This window comes from Acinonyx jubatus, chromosome A1 (assembly GCF_027475565.1).
Source record: "Acinonyx jubatus isolate Ajub_Pintada_27869175 chromosome A1, VMU_Ajub_asm_v1.0, whole genome shotgun sequence".
In the NCBI taxonomy this organism is placed as follows: domain Eukaryota; kingdom Metazoa; phylum Chordata; class Mammalia; order Carnivora; family Felidae; genus Acinonyx; species Acinonyx jubatus.
Genome location: NC_069380.1, coordinates 216,632,829 through 216,656,005, shown reverse-complemented (window position 1 = coordinate 216,656,005; position 23,177 = coordinate 216,632,829). Strand labels below are relative to the sequence as shown.

At 34.2% G+C, this 23,177-nt stretch overlaps 1 protein-coding gene across 2 annotated transcripts in view; it reads right to left on the bottom strand.

Moving 5' to 3' along the window:
• The window catches only part of LOC106986992 (cadherin-10), a 194,811-nt gene that overhangs the window by 29,714 nt on the left and 141,920 nt on the right, over positions 1-23,177 (bottom strand). For both annotated transcript variants that reach the window (XM_027074738.2, XM_053201910.1), the window contains exons 6-7: positions 5,082-5,269; positions 2,833-3,086 (exon numbers count right to left, since the gene is read on the bottom strand). In XM_027074738.2, the coding sequence (XP_026930539.1) occupies positions 2,833-3,086; positions 5,082-5,269 (442 nt within the window). The remainder of the gene's footprint in view (positions 1-2,832; positions 3,087-5,081; positions 5,270-23,177) is intronic.

Sequence of the window (23,177 nt, the reverse complement as noted above, 5' to 3'; positions counted from 1 at the left end):
TCTCTGCCACTTACCGCGTTGTATTTGGAATTCCCTGCAACATCAGCATGTGAGTTACATCTCAAACAGGAAATCAAAGATGACAAAATCAAGCATCATTCTTGACAGAGTAGGCACTCAATGAATATTATTTCTCTTACTGAATCTTCCTCCCTAACAGACTGAGAACTCCTTGAGAAATATGTTCATATCTGATACGGGGATCCACAAGTATTTGTTAAATGAGAAAAAGAACAACTGACTTCTTTGACGTTCTGGCAAATAAGTTTTCTTATTTGTATAGAAATATGCCGTGAAGTTGCAATATGTAGATCAAAATTAAGCATTATTGTCCATGTCATATAATTTTATGTGTGTTTCATCTTCTTATAATTTGGTTTTAAAAATAATTAAAAATTTAGGAATTATGTAAGATTATGTTAAAGATACAGAGAGATCCTGATTCTTTTTCAAACATGACATAATTATATTTTCTGATTCTTTATTGGCAAATTCTGTGTGCTAATTTTCATTTTATTTTTTAAAATCATTTCCAGAACAAACATTTAAGTAAAGCCCTTTGATTATTATATTAACATCTACACTATATGACATAAACAATTTAAAATGTCCCCAGTCCTATCTATTCCATAAGCACATTGCATTAGTAAAACTATTATATTTCTGATTACACATATATATTTTTAAACTACATGGTCCATCAAGATTAATATCTCAAAATATTAAGTTGAATTTTCTATATCAAGTTAGCATTGATTCAATTATACAACAACCTTTATGCAATAGACTTTGTCATTAATAAGCAATAACGTCATTAATTGTATTGCAATGATACACATAAATGGAGTCGTTTCTTAGACTTGCATTCTGATTACATATTTTACTTTTGTTTCAAAAATCCATGGACATATTTTGACATATGATAACCATCAATCTATAAGAGGATGCAAAATCTATTTCATTGTCTGGATAATATTTTACATTGCCACTTAACACCCCTGGATTTAAATTGAATTCTCCTTAGATATAATATATTTCTTTTGAAAAAGGCCACTTTCAAACCAGGAACACAGAACACAGGCTGTTAAAGTCAATGAAGAGCTAGGCCAAGAAAATGCTTGGACAGTATTTAATAGGTAAAACTAAGTATGTATATTGGCTATATAAAGCCTTCAAAGTTAAAAATATCTAAGAATGGATCCATTTCAATGAAGACAAATGGGGAAGAGACAATCATGGGGAATTCATGCTGGCAAATGAGAGCTGTACATGATTGCCATGTATGTGATTTGTGATGCTGTATGTGAATGGAAGAAAATATTTTGGTAATTTGAAACCACATGGATGGATCTAGAGAGTATAATGTTAAGTGAAGTAAGTCAGTCAGAGAAAGACACATACCATATGATTTCACTCATATGTGGAATTTAAGAGACAAAAGAAATGAACAAAGGGGAAAAAAAGGAAAGAGAGAGAGAAAAACCAAAAAACTAGAGAACAGATGGTCACCAGAGGGGAGCTGGTGGGGGGAGTGGGTGATGGGTGAAATAGGTGAAAGGGATTGAGAGTACACTTATCTTGATGAGAACTGAGTAAGGTATGGAAGTGTTGAATCACTATATTGTACACCTGAAACTAATATAACACTATTTTAGCGACACTAGAATTAAAAAAAAAAACAAAAAACATAAAAATAAAACAAAAATATTTAGATAAAGTTATGTAAATCAAGCACTAATATATATATATATATGTATATATATACACATATTATATATGTTATATATATGAAGACATTATATATATAATATATTATTTCAAGTTTACTATATATATTATATATAATATGTCTTCACTTGAAGGTATGGCAGAACCTATAGCAGTTTTAAGTTTGAGTTGAGTTAGAGGCACATGGCATACAAGATTTTTTCCTATTCTGCTGTTGTATACTTTGGAATCAAAGAAGAGTGTGCTTGGAAATTGTGTAATCATCATTTAAACTCTTACTTGACTAGTCCATGTGGAGCAAGGGGGAGGAACAATTAACCTGTTGAGAATTAGGGAAAAGAGTGAAATACAAAACACATGATATACTAATGGTTTAAAATGGCCATTTTGTCGGTAAATATTATATATAGATATCCGTATTTCTTTTTAAAATAATAGAACAAAATCAATAACAACTTTGGGTCTCTCTCATTTGTACGTGTTTATCATATTTCATGTGTTTTTGGGCTGCCATAGGAAAGCAAAGCAAAAATAAAAAGTGAAATTAAATTACTCTGATCTTTCTGGAATGCTCTATTTTCTTTACAAATACTTTTTGAAACAGCCAAAACAAAAACAAACAAAAACCTTCCCTTCTTTGATGGTAGGAGTACATGGGAGTCTCTAAAATGTGTTTTCACTGAATTGTAACATTGTTGGAATCATATTCTTTTTAACTGTTACAACTCTCAACTTCTCATATCATTTAATAACTGAAAGCACAAAGAAGTGATTCAGTTACATTGTAATAGCACAGCTGACACAGTGTCCTTTATCTGTACTGGGATCAGAAGAACAAATACCTTAAAAGATACAGGCAGATGATACAAGCTAGGTTTTAGGCTAAAAGGCATGATCTGAAGTGGAGAAAATTATAAAACTGTGCACGCCATGCCCCAAAACATTCAGAGACAATTTACTTTAAACACTTGTGCTCCTCAGATTGATGTACAACTTACAGACAGACTCATATATTTCAATGCATTAAATGCTATCAATAGAATTTCTTACTCTCTACATTTATTTCAATTCCCTTTCTTTCATCGGCAACATGGGCATAATTACCTAATGGGGCTAGAAGCGGAATCTGGGTCCCTTGCCATTACAGTACCAATGATCGTGCCCACTTCGATATCCTCATGAACTTCAAACAGGTAGGAGGATCTGCTAAAAACGGGAGGTTCATCCACATCTTCTACGGAGATTTTCACAATTGTTGTGTCTTTAAATGGTCCCAGGTAATAAAAACGTGGATCCACATGGGTATTTTCTGCTTCAACCTTCAGAGTGTAAAGTCTTCGGCTCTCGTAGTCAAGTGGCTGTGTAAGTAAATCATCAAATTAGAATGAGGGAAATTGGATTATATGTTCCTTTCAAGTTACAGTGTGATTGTCAAAGCCTGGTTGAATTTTGTCAAGTTGTTTATTAACCGGAAATAATTAAAAGTAATAAAAATAGGGGCGCCTGGGTGGCTCAGTCGGTTAGACGTCCGACTTCGGCTCAGGTCACGATCTCGCGGTCCGGGAGTTCGAGCCCCGCGTCAGGCTCTGGGATGATGGCTCAGAGCCTGGAGCCTGCTTCCGATTCAGTGTCTCCCTCTCTCTCTGCCCCTCCCCTGTTCATGCTCTGTCTCTCTCTGTCTCAAAAATAAATAAACGCTAAAAATAAATAAATAAAGTAATAAATAAATAAAGTAATAAAAATAATAATATACCTTTACATATCAGATAAGGTTCGATTATTACTTTTTATGCATTCAATGTGTAATACTTCAGAATATAGGAAAATTAGATTTTAAATATTGGAAATATTGAAAAGAACATTAAAACCTATGTTATAATGTGGTGACTCATTACAAAAAATGGGCTGAGGGGCGCCCAGTGGCTCAGTCCGCTGGGTGTCCAACTTCAGCTCAGGTCATGATCTCACAGTCCGTGAGTTCGAGCCCTGCCTCAGGCTCTGTACTGACAGCTCAGAGCCTAGAGCCTGCTTCAGATTCTGTCTCCCTCTCTCTGCCCCTCCCCCACTCAAGCTCTGTCTCTGTCTCTCTCAAAAATAAATAAACATTAAAAAAATTTTTTTAATGGCTGGTAGATTGTGTCTGTGTTCATGTGTTCATGTGTGTGCATTACTGTTAAATGTCTGCAAGCAAAATATTTAGTTATCTTTTTACATGTATATCGTGATATTTCCATTCAGTTTAATGGGCTCATGATACTACAATAAACTTTATGTAATTTTGAAGACTAATACAAAATTTTCAATAGTTGTATGAAACATTGAAGATCAGGAAAACCTGGAGTAAAGAGAAGAGAGAAAAATTCTGATAGCAAATTAGTAATTAGGTTATATTATGAATAAACAAAAAAAAACTGACTTAAATATTGATGTAGTTTAACTGTAACGAGTGTGAAATCAAGCTCCTCCCTTCTTACCCCTCCAAAAGGTATGTTTTGTAAACAGAAAAAACGACATTGTGGTTTGAGATTCCTTCAACCTTCCTCTTTTTATCTGATAAGCAGTAAATTCTATTTGCATTATTATTGCTTGCCAGTCATGAAAAACAACAAAGAAGCTGCTTCCTCCTTTCCTGGTCACTGTCCATTTAAAAACATTTCGTTGTGTACCTTGGCCTTTGCAACAGAATCTCTGGATAGTTTTGATTCCTCAGTTCTTCAGTGGTTACTTAATGAAATAGAGTTTTCAGGACATTTCATTGGGATCTGTCACGGGGCCTTAATTTTTTTCTTATAATGATCATACTGACGCTACAATGAAAAACCTAGTTACCTTTAAACTGAATCACTGAGCATATGTTAGCAGAAAAGTTTAATTTATGTAGCAGAAGGGAAAATGTGAACAATTAAATTATCTTTGAAAATATGCTGTGTCTTTTTTTATTAGCAGCTCTAATTATTGCTTCATACATCTGGATAGACGGCATGCTACTTTCTATGCCTCCAACTGTGATGATATGTTGCCATTATTAGCTATTAACTGCTTTTACTAAAAGAAAACAATGTTATTATGGGGGGGGGGCTTTTATTAACATGGCTCAAAAATACAGTCATACATATATTAATTTGCCTTTTAAAGTTTGTAAAAACTCAGGTTTCATGTTTCAGTCAACAAGAGCATTTGGTCAAAACGCCCAAGGAGATCTTTGGCTCTTGTCTCTCATGTTTGTGCATGATATAAATTACATTTGGCCATGATAGTGGCATCTCTTCATGGACAACGCATGAGTGGATGGCACATAACGAAAGCCTTATTTGCTAAATGGGAATATGCTTATTTATACTGATTATGGGCACCTTTTTCACTGTTATAATGCCTTCCTGTGTGTCCTTCTCAGTTATGATGTCAAACATATCAGTCCCATCACCATCAATAATTCGGTATTCTACTTCTGCATTTTTCCCAGTGTCTGCATCAGTTGCTTTTACACTTCCAATGGCTGTGCCAACTGGCGAGGACTCAAGAACTCGAAGGTGGATGGTGTCTGGAAAAAAAAAAAAAAAAAAAAATATATATATATATATATATATATATATGTGAAAGAGATTTTTCATTATAAGTCTTAAACTCTACATCATATGTTAACTGATTAAAAAGTTGAAGACACATAGTATGGATTAAGGTCTAGGAATGGAAAAAGAAGAATTTAGGGGCTTGTGTCTATGCATATAACAAACAGTGAGTGCTATCCTTTAATCATGTTAAGACCTCCGTTTTAAAAATAAGCACGTTGTCTTTTTTTGCATTTGCACAGATAACTAGAGATCAGCTTTGAGTGCAGATATGTACCTGTGTGTGTTTATAAAATCACAACAAGTCTCAGAATATACAGTGAATATTTATATTTAATTGTTTCCCCTTGGTTTTATTTAGTTGTTAACTAACCTTAGTTTCTTTCAGCTGAAGGACAGAACATTACAAAATTCCATGAAATCAGCTTTAGTGGGGAGGCATCTTATTTCTAGAAATTTGTGACAGGAGAAATAAAGGATAGTCTGTGGCCCTTCACAGTCAATGTGAAACACTCAATTCTGACAAATTCCCTCTATTCCAGAGCAAAACAAGAATTTAAGCCTCTGGTGCATCTAGATGTCTTTCCAGTGGGAACAACTTCTACTGCTGATGAGATTTATGTGCATAAACATAAATCTCATAAATTTATGATCATAAATTATATATTACTGGCAGACTAATTGACGTGAAGCCCTCTTCTGATTATAGCACCTTCATGCTCATAAACCTTAAGTAATTCTCCTTCATGTAGATAATAAAGCCCGGGCCTCTCAGCCTGTCATGCTCTTACCTGAGCATATTCTTTCCCAGTGTATTTTTCCTTTAGACACTTGTATGGAAGTTTTGCACCAAATTGGACTTTACAAAGTTTTCTTGTCAAAAGTTAATGCCTACATCTCTCTCTCTCCGTTTTTCACATGCTATCTCCTTCACATAAAGTTCTTCCCCCACTACTCTCTTCTAATCACAATGCAATTTATCAAATCTGAGAAAATGGCACTGTTACAGTGTTACAGTGAGTGTTTGGGGGCTGTGCTCCTCAAAATTCATATATTGAAGCCTGAACCCCCCATTCAGTACCATAGAATGTGACTGTATTAGGAGACAGGGTCTTTAAAGAGGTAATTAAGGCTAAATGGGATCATTAGGGTGGGCTCTAATCCCATATGGCTGGTGTCCTTCCAAAAGAGGAGATCTGGTCACAGGCACAGAGCAGAGACCGTGTGAAGACACAGAGAAGACAGCCATCTAGAAGCCAAGCAGAGGCCTCAGAAGAAACCAACCCTGCTGATCTTTCACCTCAATCTTGGGCTTTCAGCTTCCAAACCTGTGAGAAAACAGATTTCTGTTGTTTAAGCCACCCAATCTGTGGTGCCTCATTACGGCAGGCAGTCCTAACACAGGGACGTCTATCTGCTCCGTTTGGGAAGTCATTGCCCAGGACTCCGCCTCTGCCACTCCCCAGTGCGTTTCAGCCTGTTCTTTTTTTTATATTTTGTAGTTTTTAATTTTTCTTTTACATTTTTCTCTGCATCTATTTTTGGTAACGCTATTGAAAGCAACTCTCAACTCATTCCTTGGCTATTGTCCCTTCTGGCACCCCTTACCTTTGCTGTTTCTTCTCCAATTTCCTGTCCCTGAGTATTCAGATGGCCCTCACTCACTTCCTTCGGATGGTTGCTCAACTGTGACTCCCTCAGAAGCTTTCACCAATAACCTTATCGAAAATAGCCTTATCGGAGATACTACACCCAATCATTCTTCATAGTACTTGCAACAGCTAATCATTGTATCATTTACTTATTTATTTTTATGTACCATGAAGAGGTAATGCGAAACAGGGACTTTGTATTTTTCCACCACTATTTTCTCATGCTCTTTCTTTCAATGCAGTGGCCATTATATACTAATTTGTGTATTAGATAAATGAGAACTTCCTAACTTGTCTACAAGCTCCTTTACTTGACTAAATTCAATAAAATCTCAGATGCTATTATACACTGCAGTCATGTTATCCTTTTGAAAACAATAATGTTCTTTTGTGTGTGTTTCAAGCTTTTATTTATGAAAACAATAACTCTATTGATAATTACTCAGAGCTTCAAAATTCTTTGATTGGTCCCATTGAACTTAAAATAAAACATACATAAGCTGTCTCTCCATAAATTTGCTTCTCTGTCTTGTCATCCTTTCTCTTAATTAATACTCTCCACAGCACTGGTCTCTTTCAGGTTTAGACTTTTCCAGTATGCTTTCCTTACTTCGATTTTCCACACAACTCTTTGCCTGGAAACCTCTAACTGTTCTTTTGAAAAATATCTGTTTCACAATCTTTCTATCACAGAACATCACTGGCTCTAATCTATTTACTGCTACAACTTCCTTTAAAATATTAAATTATATAGAAGCAGCATCTCAGTAAGTTGATTTATTACACTGTAGCAGAAGCAGATTTTCTAAAACACAAAAATAATATCACTGTTCTACTGAAAGCACTTATTATTGACATTAGGATATTTTTTTTTAAATTTCATCATTTAGTTTATAATGTCTTTAAAAGCCACTTGCTGTTAAAATCTTCGGTATCATGATTGTCTATTCTCAGATCTAGAGTATATGTGAAGTGTAGCCACATTAATGCTGTTTTCAATTAATGATCAGTTAACCAGACCAAGAACAGGGAATACATGGAATATTTTACAAAATAAATAAAAATAATATGAATGATTAGATTGATATGTATATGAAACCTGCACATACCATCTAGAGAATACAGATTTTTTTAAGCTGGCATGAAGCACTGAATCCCAATTGATCAAGAATTAAATTATTAGACATGTTTGAATAAATTTTAATAAATCTGTATCAATTAAATTATCTGACCATCCTATAATTAAGACAGAAGTTAATACAAAAAAAGAAAACTCCCAAATACTCATATTCTTGAAAATTTAAAAGAAATTTGAAAATAATTCCTATGTAACTGATGGTTCAAATAAGATACAAATATAGAGACCTAAAAATAATTGAAAAATCAGTGAAAAGAAATTGAAACATGGTACAGAGAAAGTGATTCTACTTAGAGAAGGTAATTTTTTTTATGTTTATTTATTTATTTTGAATGAGAGAGAGTGTGTGCAGGGGAGGGGCAGAGAGAGAGGGAGAGCGAGAATCCCAAGCAGGCTCCGCACTCAGGGCAGAGTCAGACATGGTTCAGTCTTATGAATCATGAGATCTTGACCTGAGCCGAAATCAAATGGTGGACACTTAACTGACTGAGCCACCCAGGTGCCCCTAGAGAAGGTAATTTATAACTCTGTGTGTTTTAATACAAAGACAATATGAAATTAATGAGCTAAGCATTAAACATAAGAACTTAGAAAAGACATAATAGCCATCAAAGAAAAATAAGGTAATAATTAAGATAAAAACAGGAAGTGATATCATTGAAAACTAGTGTAGAAAAAAGAGAATAAAAGTGCCCAAAGTTAGTTGTTTTAAAAGATCCACAAAATAAATGTATAAGGCAAAATGGTTCATGAAAAGAGGAGATAGGGCAAAAAGTATTAAGAATGATTTTAAAGAAATGCAACTACAGATAATGTAGTGACTTAGAAATTTAGAGAATATTATGAACACTTACATGTCAATAAAATTAAATATTTAGGTAAATTCCTAAAGATAATTAAAAATGTACAAAAGCTACTGAAGAGAGAATAAAATATGATTTAAAATATGATTTAATATATGATATAATATTTAAAATGATCTATCCTCCTAAATACTAACAGCTCAAATATTTTTTTATTCTTTTTTAAAATATTTTTCTAATTGTTTTTAATTTATTTTGAAAGAGGGGGGTGAGAGGGACAGAGAGAGGGAGAGAGAGAATCCCACACAGGCTCTACACTGTCAGCATAGAACCTGACGTGGGGCTTGATCTCACAAATCATGATATCATGACCTAAGCCGAAATCAAGAGTCAGATGCTCAACTGACTGAGCCACCCAGGTGCCCCAACAGGTCAAATATTTTTAAGGACCATTCACAAAACAGAAAATTCTTTATTTTCTGTTCTTATGTAAAGTCTTTTGGAGAAAAGAAAAATGAGGATTCTTCCCCAACTCATTATAAGAACAATATAACCCTGATACTAACACCAGATAAGAGTCCAATGGTTATACAGTGTGGGTTAAAAGTCAAGATCCACCACACCTAATCGTATACTGTTTAGCAAGTTCATTTTTAATGTTTAATTCACCATCATTTACATTAAGTTTAGTTTTTGAGAAGTGTTATTTTAATCACTTTACTATTAACTAACTCCAGACTTTGGATTTCACCAGCTTTTCTATTAAAGTCTTTGCAGAGATCCTACTTTGCATTTAGTGGTCATGTTTTCTTACTCCCTCCAATCCGTGAGTGTCAGTCTTTCCTTGTCTTTGTGACCTTGACACTTTAAAAAACTACTGGTTACTCTGTAAAATGTCTTCCAATCTCGGTCTGTCTTATATTTTTTCGTGATTTCATTGAGGTTTTGCATATTTGTTAACAGAACACAGAAGTGATCTGTTCCCAGCATAGCATATAAAAGGAGGCATGTGATGTCAATATGTCTTGATCCCTTGGTTAAGAAGGTATTTCTAACAGTCTCCTCCATTACTAGTCAGTAATTTTTAAAACAATTAATGCATGTTTTGGGAGATACACTTAAAGATTATGCAAATATTCTGTTTCTCCTCAAAAATCTGCCCACTAATTTTAACATTGATGAGTGATCTTACCTGTAATACTTACTATTGTGATTTTCTTATTTATTTATTTGTTTGTTTGCTTTTGAGAGAGAGAGAGAGAGAGAGAGCAGAGGAGGAGCAGAGGGAGAGGGAGAGAGAATCTTAAGCAGGCTCCACGCCCAGTGCAGAACCCAAGATGGGACTCTATCTCACAACCATGAAATCATGGCCTGAGCTAAAATCAAGAGTCAGACCCTTAACTGACAGAGCCACCCAAGCGTCCCAATACTGTGATTTTCTAGTGGTGATTTTCGATTTTCTTCATTATTTCCATATTTATTATTTGGAATTCTTCTGAAAGGAAAAGCTGCTCTTTCTCCCCATGTATTTCTGTTATTGTCTATTTTTACCAGCATAGACTGCAGGACACGTATTTTATAGTATGCATTATAATCCAATAATATCCTAGGTATTCTTTTGCACCAATTCTTACAGGTTTCGTCAGTGGGTGCTCCTTTAGGTTGTTCATAATGACTTTCAACATGCCTCTGCCACCTTTTAAAAATGTTTTACTTATTTAAGTAATCTCTACACCCAACATGGGCCTTGAACTCACGACCCCAATATCAAGCATTGCATGCTCTATTGACTGAGCCAGCCAGGTGCCTGCACTATTTTTTTTTTTTTTTTTGAGTGCTTCCTTAATTTCTGGCATCACAAAATGTTACATCTTATGTAACATCTTATGTAACATCTTATGTTACATCTTATGTTTCCCTGACCAAGCCTTAAATGAGCCATGTCTCAAATTAAGTCCTAATTTCTTTTACTTTTTTTTTAAAAAAATTTAATGTTTACTCATTTTTGAGAGAGAGAAAGAGCATGAGTGGGGGAGGGACAGAGAGGAAGACACAGAATCAGAAGCAAGGTCCAGGGTCCCAGCTGTCAGCACTGAGCCGGATGTGGGGCTTGAACTCACAAGCTGTGCGATCATGACCTGAGCTGAAGTTGGAGCTCAATCAACTGAGCCACCCGGGCACCTCAGTCCTAGTTTCTTTAATGGAGATAGAACCATAATTTTAAATATAATGAGGTATTCAAAACTTATAATAAATGAAATAACTCATTTCATAATGTGCAAATGTGTCAAAAAAGCCAGGAGAAAAGGAACTACTTGCCTTTAATATAAGAAATCCAATTATATCTTTGATAAAAAGATATACATAACAGGAATTTATTTTTTTAACTTGTTAACTGATATATATATTTTTTTAACGTTTTATTTATTCGTGAGAGAGGGAGAGAGAGAGAGAGTCAGAGCATGAGCGAGGGAGGGGAAGACAGACAGCCGGACAAAGAATCCGAAGCAGGCTCCAGGCTCTGAGCTGTCAGCACAGAGCCCAACGTGGGGCTTGAACCCACAAGCAGTGAGATCATGACCTAAGCTGAAGTCGGACACTCAACCAACTGAGCCACCCAGGCGCCCATGATATTTGTTTTAAAAATAAAATATCTGTATCCTTCAAAATGAATTTAGAGTGCTCTAAGTTTATAATATTAGTGTTTTTAAAGTTTTTAAAGCCTAAAAGAAAATCCTGTGCTATAACAGAATAAAAATATTTCATAGAAACACCATAATATTAAAACTGATTACACAAATTTTTATGTATAAATTCACACTTATAAACTAACTGTATGTTTTTATTTTAATTATTGTCTCTGAAAAGGCCTAGAATTTTATGCCACTAGCATGAAACACAACCCTAATGCCCAAACACTGGTCACAAGTGTTTTCCATAATATAAACTAAATTTTCTTGGAGATTTGCTGTTGTTAAGTCAGAGGAATGGAAAGTGAGATCAGGAATTCTTCAGACTGAAATTAAGTGAGATATCAAAGATTAATGGGATAAATAGAAAAACACAAAAATCAACTTATTTCTACTGTCCATCATTTTGAAAACGTGATCATTGATAATACAATAATAATTTAGTTGACTGAAAATCATTAAAACAGGCTTCTGGCAATGAAGCTAGATAATTCAGTTTAACTGGAAAACAATATTTGTGGATCATAAATTGAGATAGAAATATACACTTGAAGGTATTAAAAAAGGACAAGCACCAAGTTGACAGAAAATGAGAACCTACAAAAGTAAGTAGAAAACTGAAATCCCCTTTTGGCCTGAGGATATTTACCATCTCTACAAAATTGATCATTATTTTTATGGCCTCTTCAAGCAAGAAGGACATATAGCAAACTCCACGTAATCCACAGATGGGTTATGCAACAACAAATTGTCTCCACAATTAACTAGGATTAGTGTTTTGCAGGAAAACGTGACCTAAAAACAAACCACCTTTCACAACATTTTACATTCCTAGTGTGGGTTCATAAGATCCTGAAGAACTATATTTTTTACAGACATAAGCAGCTTTAACCGCTAGAAGAGAAAGATGACACTGTAGCATCCATCAACACAAAGGTAAAGGATTATAAGTCAGTCTACAGTTGCTCCAGGGAGAATCTGTGTACGGATAAGAAAACCACTGAAATTATGCTACCTGGCGGGATCCTTCTTCTTCACTGCCTCTTGCCATACCTTTCTTTTTCAAGCGCTTTTTACAAGAGCGAGAGACATTACCAGCCCTGGAAAGATATATTATAGCTGAATAAAAATACAGTTGTAAATATTTGACTCATAAAGTCACAAAAGAAGGAAAATGATGGAGTAAGGTGCCACAAGATATAGAACAACATATCAAATGCCTGGTGAGCTAGAAACACACATACATATAAGTACATATGTATATAAATACATATACGTGTGTGTATAGATCCATATGTATTTGTATGTACTTATATGCACATACATTCTTAGGAAACAAATAGCTCTTTAATATTTTAATGGAATATATTGTCAGCAATCTTTATAAATAAGCTATGAAATTTCCTAATGAAGGTTAATTCAGCTCTGTCAGAGTATTACAGGTATCTCTGCCTTATGACTTCTTTTGAATTAACATCGTAAGTTTCCTCCCCTTTTCCTTCATGTTTCAGAATAATTATTGAACTACAAAATACTAAGGCATATCTATATATTAACCAAATTATTTTATTGCCAAAGACAGCTGTAAGTTACATGGGAGGGAGATTACACAGAGATGTGTTTATCTCCAATTTTCAACTTTATCCTGCAAAGGTCCCTCTTCAATTTCCTTTCTATATGCAAAAACTTTAGTTAAAAATTCTGAGTCAGTGTCTTTTTGGTTATCTGCAACAATCCTCAGCTCACACACACACATACACACACTACACACACAAGTTGTTTCTAAAACTTTAATTTACAAGTAAATGTAGGCCAATATTTTACAATCTTTAGCAAGGAAATTTCTAAAATAGGACAAACGATTAACAATGCATAAGATAAAAGGTTGATGAATCAATCTATGCTCTAACTAATAACTTCTCTAAATAACAGACAATATAGAGAAAGTGAAACATGTTACAAATAAAGAGAATAATTTCACCTTGAAAAGCATAGTATGTCTAAAGTCCATAAGAAAAGACACATAAGCTACCAGAAAAATTGGTCAAGAATATGAATGGTGAACAGTTTACAGTAGAGGAAACAAGAAAGGTAAATAAACAGAAATAATTTGGATTTTAATCAAGCAAATGCAAATTAAGGCCATGATGTGATGCCATTTTATACCTACTAAATTGACAAAAATTAAATCTGACAAAACCAAGTATTCAAAGTATGTGGTGTAAGGGGAACTATTACGCAGAGCTGATGGGTGTTAATTTTGGCACCATGGTTTTGGGAAATGTACTAATTAGCTAGGGCTGCTTTAACAAAGTGTCAAAACCACAGAAATTTGCTTACAGTTCTGGAGCCTAGAAGCCTGAGATCTAAATATCTGGCAGGGCCATGCTTTTCCTGATCACTGTACGGGAGAATCCTTCTTTTCCTCTTCTAGCTTCTGGGCCTTGCCCAAAATCCTTTGTGTTCCTTGACTTGTAATGACATCATTCCAGCTACATGGACATCTTCTCCCTGGGTGTTCACATTGTCTTCCCTTTGTGAATGTTTGTCTCTATGTCCAAATTGCCCCTTATTATAAGGACACCAGTCATATTGGATTAAAGTCCTAACCCTGAAAGACCTCCTTGTAACTTCATTACCTCTGTAAAGACCCTATTTTTACATAAGGTCATATTCTGACATACTGAGGTTTAACACTTAAAAATATATGTTTTAGAGGACACAATTCAACCCATAACAGGAAACACATGGGAATATATAATGCAAACTTAAATGGTAGCATAAACAAAGCCCAGCAAGGCATATGAGAATAGTTGCAGAAATGTCATTTAGAAACACTATTTGTAAAATGAAAAAAAGAAAGGAAAAAAAGGAAGAGAACCCAAATGTCAAACAGCATGAGAATAATAAACTTGTTACATAATATGTTTGCAAACAAAATTCAAAAGTGAAAACTGTGAGCTATAGTTATGTGAAAAAAATATATATGAATCTTAAATACATAATAATAAATGGAAATAGGAATGTATCAGAAAATTATATACAGTGTGATATTATTTTTATAAGCTATAAACAATAAAAATCAATAATGTATTTTTATGGATATGTAAATGCTATATGTATACTTATAAATTATCTATATATGTATATATGAATATATATATTAAATAACAAAATTTGAGGATCATGCATATAAATGAAAACTATTTTTAAAAGTCCTTGTAATGATTCAAAGTGGTACTACTTATATTCTCTTGTAGTTATTATAACATACGTGAAAATTTAAAGCAAACAAGCAAACTCATATACACAACAAAGCATCACTTAAAACTGTTGGTACTGGGGCACCTGGGTGGCTCAGTGGGTTAAGTGACCAACTTTGTCTTAGGTCCTAATATCACTGTTTGTGGGTTCGAGCCCTGCATCAGGCTCTGTGCTGACAGCTGAGTCTGGAGCCTGCTTCAGATTCTGTGTCTCCTTCTCTCTCACTGCCCCTCCCCTGCTCACGCTCTGTCTCTCTTGCTCTCAAAAATTTCAAAAAAGTTAAAAAAAAATAAGTGTTGGTAGTTAGGATTCAACAACATGTCTCACAAAGTTCAAATATATATTTGAGATTTATATAGTATATAGTGTATACATTATACATTATTATAATCATATATTATGTGTAATATATTTATATATTATTTCATATCAGTATATATATATTTGGGATTCATATATTATATATTATCTATAACAATATAATATATGCTATATATTATATAAATAGTAATTATATATGATTGCATTTATGTGATATTAATATAAAATTACTTATAAATTAATATAAATGTATAATATACAATAACAATAATACATATAACAATACAAGGAAACATGAGTATCCCAGGAAAACAAAACACTGATATAAAAAATTCCAAAAGCAAATAAAATGAAACAAATAGAAACTTGGAGCTAGATCAACAAAAGAATGTGTAGCCATCACATAAAAAATATTTTAAAATATATTCAATATGCTTTAAGAAGTAAAAGTGGTCAGAAAAATCTCACCAGAAAATAACTATAAAAAGTGGCTGGGCATTTTTGATAAAGAGCCAAATACAGTAAATAGATATTTACAATATAATAGTTGAAGTTAAAAAATAATGGATGGGTTAAACTGAAGATTATGATTATCCAACGTGGGAATTTGAGGGCTAGAGGATAAATGGAAGGAAGTATATGCAATTGAAAACTCATATGCAACTGTGTGGTTGAAAAAAAAAAAGACATGGATTAAAATGTCAATGGACCTTTCAAGGTAGCCCTTGATCCTAGCAAAATATTGAACAATGTCATCAAAATTTGATGATGAAATTATTTTCAACCCAGCCAGCATATTAATCAAATGTGATAACCCAATAAAGATAGTTTTAGACTCAGCAAATTTCTCTCCCTTTGGGCTTTTTGAAAGAACCTAACGAAGAATGTATTCCAGGAAAATAAGGTGTTAAATCAAGATATGGGAATACATGAGATGTAGACAGTTTTCTATCCAACGTACAAAAGTAAAAAAGGGAAGTCTGGGATGGCAGGATTTCCTGAGCTGTAGAGATTAGCCAGCCCATGCTGGGAGGGGAATACGAGGGCTTTAGGTGTGCAACCCCGAACGCTGCCAAAATGAAGCTAAGTGCTATGGGGCTGCTTGCGAACGAGTTTTGAGCAGCTGTACACGGAGCACATGAAAAGCTCAAAGCTGTACTATCTTGGAAAAATACAACTTTGGTAAAGAGGATCGCTCATATTCAATAGCTGAAATTATTGCATGGGAAATAAAATGTCTGGCTTTGTCTTAGAAACATTTGAGAGCCAGAATATGCTCTGTTAAATATTTTGGCCCAGGGGCGCCTGGGTGCTCAGTTAAGCGTCTGACTCGGTTTTTGGCTCAGGTCATGATCTCACAGTTTATGAGTTCGAACCCCATGACAGTGCGGAACCTGCTTGGGATATTCTTTCTCTCCATCTCTCTCTGCCCTTCCCCCACCTGCTGTGTCTAAATAAATAAATAAACAAAAATTTTTAAAAAGGTGGCACAATGATCAACATTTTACATAGTTCATAGCATAGTATTTTGATAAGCTCCTTTTGAAACTTGCAAGGTTTTTTTTTTTTAGACAATTAAAAAAATACATATATATATATATATATATATATGTAGTGATTCTGTGAAAATGCTGTTGGGATAGAAAGACAGAGAGAGATTGGCAATAGTGGATAAAGTAAACCTAATCACATTACTTAAATTTGCTAAGATAATGGATAGTGAAATGGGGAAAAAACTGATATAATTACATCTAGGGGAGAATGGATTGAGATGTTACTGTGTTCCATTTTCACTAATCATGAAAGGAAGTCAAAGGTGAGATATAAAAATATTTCAACAAATAATAAGATATTGCTTAAAGAATTGTAGCTTAACCTAGATGAACTGAAAAAGTTACAGTTTGAAGTTGTTTTCTGTGAGGAATAGAGCTACAGGTGAGGAAGATTGGAAGAGGTAGCTTATTTTCCTTTTTAAAAAAATATATAAACTTAATACTTCGATGCAAAATATTTTTTAAAACCTTAAGTAGAAAATGTTCTTGATGATATTAGGGATTATCAGGTTCTGGTAAAAGGTTTCCTAATCATGGGTCTTCTTTTAACAGACAGAGACAGAACAAAAGAATAAAACGTTTTATTGTTTCATTAATTTTACTGTCACACAGATTTCACTGAATATTGCCTCTGGAAATCTGTTCTCCCACTTTTTATTTTTAGCTTGGACATTTTTGAGATTGGTTGTATTTTTAGGCACATGCTTAGATTCTGAAAATCTGCCTGCTTTAAACTTGTCATTATAGTTCTGGTCAAGAATCCAAAATTATTTATCACTTCATTTTATTTTTTGGTTGGTGAAGGGACTATCTCCATTGCAAAATTTATTTCCTTTTGAGGAGAGTAAGCATTATCCGTGTTAATTTTCAGTACCTTCTGAGACTTAAGCAGGAAGTGACCATGTTCCAATGGTTCATATTATAATAAAACTAAATTAGTATGTATATCTCAGTTCTCTTCCACAGTAGTTTGTTGTAAGGGACACACACACACACACAACACAAACACATATAGTAGGTGAGTTGGGAATATATGTGTACATACAGGCACACACATATACTTATTTACCCCTGAAATGTTAATAAAGGTATGTTCAAGGTGTCTCATACTTTCCAGAAAAGCCACGATTAAGATGGAGCCCATTCATCAAAATAGTATAGATTTAGCTCTCTATTAAATAATTCAAATAGTATGATATATACACACATACAATATACGCAGTCATGATTGTTTTAATTCTATGGCAGCTCTAGTAATTAATTTGTTCAAGAACTAGTTATTCAGTGCCCAACATATACAATTTGACAATACTTTCTCTGGAAAGCTTTCTCTGGAATTATGTTTATGTGCAGAAACTTATTTAGGGAGAAGATTCACTGGGTCTATTTCAAAGTTAATAGACTGCATTTCTATATTTTAAATGTGTGAAAGAACTACTCACTCCTATTTTATAATTCCTTTCCAAGAGTAGTCTGCTGAACACAAGTATCCTAGTTTGTCAAACAAACTGAAATTATTTTCATTAGGAGTCTGCAAGGGTGTTTATCATGTAGGGGTTGGGAGCAAGAGAGACATCGGAAGGAGGCAGATTGTTACGCGTCCGTTGACAAAAGCACAGTAGCTCCTATCACCCATCTAGCGTTTCATTTTTCCTTAAACACATCTATTTGCATGCTCCTTATTTTTACTCTTACAGTTGATGGAGCTTTAATTATGTGGTACGCTTTCCTATCAATTCCAATTTATAGTTGTTTTAAACTCATTCCCAGGTGTCAGATTGAATCATTTGCTTCTCTTTTAATGTTTAGAGCAGATAAATGTTTCTTCCTGGAGTATGTTCTTAGTTTGGTTATCGACTTAAGCACAAAGGCATGAATGCAAGGGGAAATTGCCATTTGTGTCTCATCTATGGACAGTCGTGGTTAGAAGTACAAATCTAAAAGATAATATTGCAGAGACTTTGTAAGGACTGGGCAGAAGGTATGGGAAGTGCACTTTGAGACCATTATTGACAACCTCACATCACATCTGAATTTTCATTATTAAAGATTTCAACCAATTTTGATGTATTTCTGATTGTATAAGATTCAAGATTAAACATTCCAGGTCACTGTTTTACCAAAATTTTGATCAATAGGACCTTTGCACTTGAATATTAAAAACGCTGCAGATTTGTGTACTAGAATTAGAAACAATTGACAGCTCAATGTAGGAGACTCTGGAGGAAAGACAGAAGATAAGCCAAGTAAGAGATGTGACAAGATGACATCCTCAGAAACAACAAAAGAGATGCCAGAACACCAGTGGGAGGGCAGCAAGGGCAAACTCAGGTTTTGAGCTTGGCAGGAAATAGTTGCAGTTTTGTTTTGTTGATAAAAAACAGTAAGGCTCAAAGAGATATAATTTGTCTTTTCCTTTGTTCCCTGCCCTTGTTTCTATTCACATTTATGTAAGAACTCTCAGCATTTCTAACACTGTGATGAAAAAAAAGAAAAAAAAGCACCACATACATGTATCAACAAAATAATTTAACATTAGTTTAATTTTTTTATTTGCTTTGTGTGTAATCTTATTGTGACATCTCTACGCTGCATAATAATCTCAAACAACACTTGCTTTAAGAAAAATGACACAATTATGCACGTTTATAAACCATTCCGTTGTATAATGTTTAAAAGATGTTTTTTAATGAGCTTAACAGGAAGAAATTAAAAACGAGATAAAGCTCCTTGGAGGAAACTGCACAGTGGTTAAGGAAATTATGCAACGCTAAATGGGCATTTAGGAGAAAGGAGAGGATAGCTGAAAGTCACACCAGAGACTGACAAAGGAATGAGGCTCTGGAACTGAAGACTCTCACCAGAGGAAAGACAGAAACCTAAATTTGTGAGCACTGGAGACGTGATCACCAGCTTAGCTTTGGGCATTGAAGTTAAATTAGAGCAAAACGAGATGCTGCATGAGGTCTTAGTTTCCTGTTCATTGAGGAACGTTACAGGACAAAGCTTTAAGGAAAGCTGCCCATTGATTCCCGGGGACTTGGAAATCCATCTGGATACGTATCTTTGAAATCATCTCCGAGGTTTGGCATCAATGCAATGCACACAATTGCAATGTATAGAAACAAAATTGTACATAGGACATGGAGAGGTTAAGATAACCTTAAACTAGTCATTCATAAGCATATTAACATTGTATTAGGTGGCCCCTATGTTTGCAATGTGTCCCTGAATAGGCATACTAGAACCTCTGTAACAGCCAAACATTACACAGCTAGTTTGTATCAAAGTATTTATATCTATACTCATCTGGGGGTATTATTCAACTTCGCTCTGAAGGATACAAAAGAACTTTGAATCCCATTTTTTCAAAATGCCAAATGGTTTAGTCGAAGGGAACTCTCCATGGAATAACTGGGGAGTTTCAAGTGGATTTCTGTATAATTTCCATGCACACTACTCCTCTGAGGAATGTATATCTTGTGCATATAGTATTGTGCATTTCCCCAGTTATGTCCCTCTAAACATTTAGCCTGACTGAGATCATACATGTCTGTTTTCACTTATATGTCATGTGTGTACCTCGGATCAACATATTTTTCACTTATATGTCATGTGTGTACCTCGGATCAACATATTTTTTCACTACTCCTAGATATCTGAAACTCAATTCAAAATCTTCAAATCAAGCTGAAATCCCTGTCTCTCTCTTCAAACAATGTCTTCTGGTAAAAAGCTAGAAAACAGCTTTTTCTTTTGCTCTCTCCTTTCTCCTTCAAAACTTTTGTCGACATGATGACCAAGTCCATTGGATCACCCACTTAAATGTGTCTCAAATTCCTCCTCTCCTCAGCATTGGTCCAGACTCTCATCAACTGTTGCTCTTGTGATCCAAGCAGTGTGCTTCATTGCTGCCAGAATAATTAGCACAATTATTCCTTTGCATAATCTATATGGCATTTTAGTTTTATATCCATCCCTTTTCCTGATGTTAACAATGCCCATACATTTTCCTTCTTGTCTCATAATCCCTGCTTCAAACCCTGAGGTCCAGCCATACCAAACAGAACTCATTTCCTTTGTTTTCCTACCTGGAGAACTCTTATATAATTTTCTCTTTCCTGATCCACTTACATCTGAAGAGTTTATCATTTGATGGTTTAGACTTCAATTGGTAATTATAGTATGAATGTTATTGCAACATTCTCCAATTATAGGTGGGTATGGAATATGCATGTCAACATACATATGTGTGTGCATACATATATGAGCATGTATACTTATAACTACACATCCGTACATACACATAACCTAGATCTATATGCAAAAACAAGCAAGAAAAGAAGTAAAGAAGACATGGGGTGTGGGATAAACTATAAAGGTGTGTGTGTGTGTGTGTGTGTGTGTGTGTGAGAGAGAGAGAGAGAGAGAGGACACAGGAAAGGGAGAGTTTGTGTCTATACCCTTCAAAATACAAACCATTTGTGGATGTATCCTGTATCTTGTATCTCTCTTAATTTATTATTATTTACTAGCATAGTTCCTGCCCACACTGTATGACTTCATTCAACATTTTATAAATCAAGGAATGCTTTTACAACACCATTTCTTTGTAATTATTATAAACTGTAGACATTGGAACCATAGGGAAGAATCCTACAAATATTTTGGTGGTCACAGTAAAAATCATAGTTATCTCTAACCAATAAAAATTATAGAACAGTTCTAAGGAGTATAAAGGTATTTTTTTTCCTAGACAATGAAAAAGGGAAAAAGATATTTTAAATTTCATTCCTTCTTTCTCAGGCTAAAGCATCTTCCTTGGGACATACCTGACTGTTGCTCTAGTTGAAATGTGGTCTAGTTGAAATGTGCTTGATAATTTTAAAATATGCAGATCAGCCTGAGGCCTACATTACCTTAGAATCCCCAGTAGAGAAGAGGTTGACTCTATTTACAAAGGAAAAATCAGCACTTATTAAATCAAATCTCTCTTGTACCAGGCAGGGATTACAGTAGTCTCACAGCTCACTGAATGTACAGGTCTTAAATCCCTATGTATATCATAGAGACATTTCCTTGAAAGACCTTGTCTGATGCAAACCTGTTTATTTATCTGTCCAAGGAGTATAAGGACAAAAACAAAGTATAAGGACCAAAAAACAAAACAAAACAAAACAAAACAGCCAGTCATGTTTGGTCCCTGGGAATTGCAAAAGCACCAACCTATAAAGGTTTCATTTCCCTATTTGTAGCAAATGCATAGACATTTCAAGAATTTAGTATACCTTATCTAAAGTTATCTGTATAATCTACAAACAAGTAGTGAATCATGGAATTAATGAAAAGCAAAATGATCCATGGAAGATAAAGAAGAGAGTCTTTCATGTACCAATTTCTTTCTTGGTGTAGTGGTTAGAAGTGTAGATTTTTGAGCCAAAGAACCTTGATCCCCAATCTGACTTTAAATTATTTCCCAGTTATAGGACTTTGAACAAGTAACTTAAGTTTACATATATCTGTTTTTTTAACTAATAAAAAGGAGGAGGCGATTATGTTATAATGTTATATAGATATTGTGAAGACTTAATGAGGTTTTTTTTTGTATTTTATAGTTCTCAGTACACGCTATAACACTGTGCTTATTACTATTATTATTATACTGCTGTTTTGAAATTTAGGCAAACTGGATAACCCATATTTATGTAATTTAATGGGCTAAATAAAGTCAGTCAGTGTCCAATCTAGGACATTTAGATAAAACACATAAATATACATATGATATCTTTTTAGGGCTCTGAGTGATTCTAGAATTGTTTGCTATTATTTCTCAATTGGCTATAGTTGTGTATAATCTTTAGATACAATTTGAGAGAATATAAAGAGATTTCTGAACATTCAGAAAATTAGAGTCTTATTAAGTTTATTTGTACACTGAAAGTGTCTTATTACCTATTATTTATCTTAATAAAAAACTTTCCTATAAGGGAGAAATTCTGTGTCAATTTTCAGAACTAACAACCCAATGAACTGATTTTTGTTACTGTCCTTAATAATTCATGGCAAAAAATATAGTGGACAAATATAAATTCACTCTTTTGAGTGTACTTGGGATAGATCTGGAAACTGACATAATAAACATCATATCAAATTCTCATAGATTTGATGATTATCTACACACATAATGCCCTAAAACTTAAGAGAATCAAGAATAAATACAAATAAAACTATCACCCAATTTGTTTGCATTTTGTAAATTTTTCCCCTTCATAGAATTTCAGCTCATTCAACATTGCATAAATGTACTAGTTACTGGTTCCTGACTCCCACTTGTCCACCTAAGCTTGGTGCAAACATGTGTTTGACTCATTGTTAAGTAGACTAGAAGCATGGTTCCATGAGAGCTGGTTTTCTCAGGAGCTCACACCTACAGTTAGGAGAGGCGAAAATAATCTACTC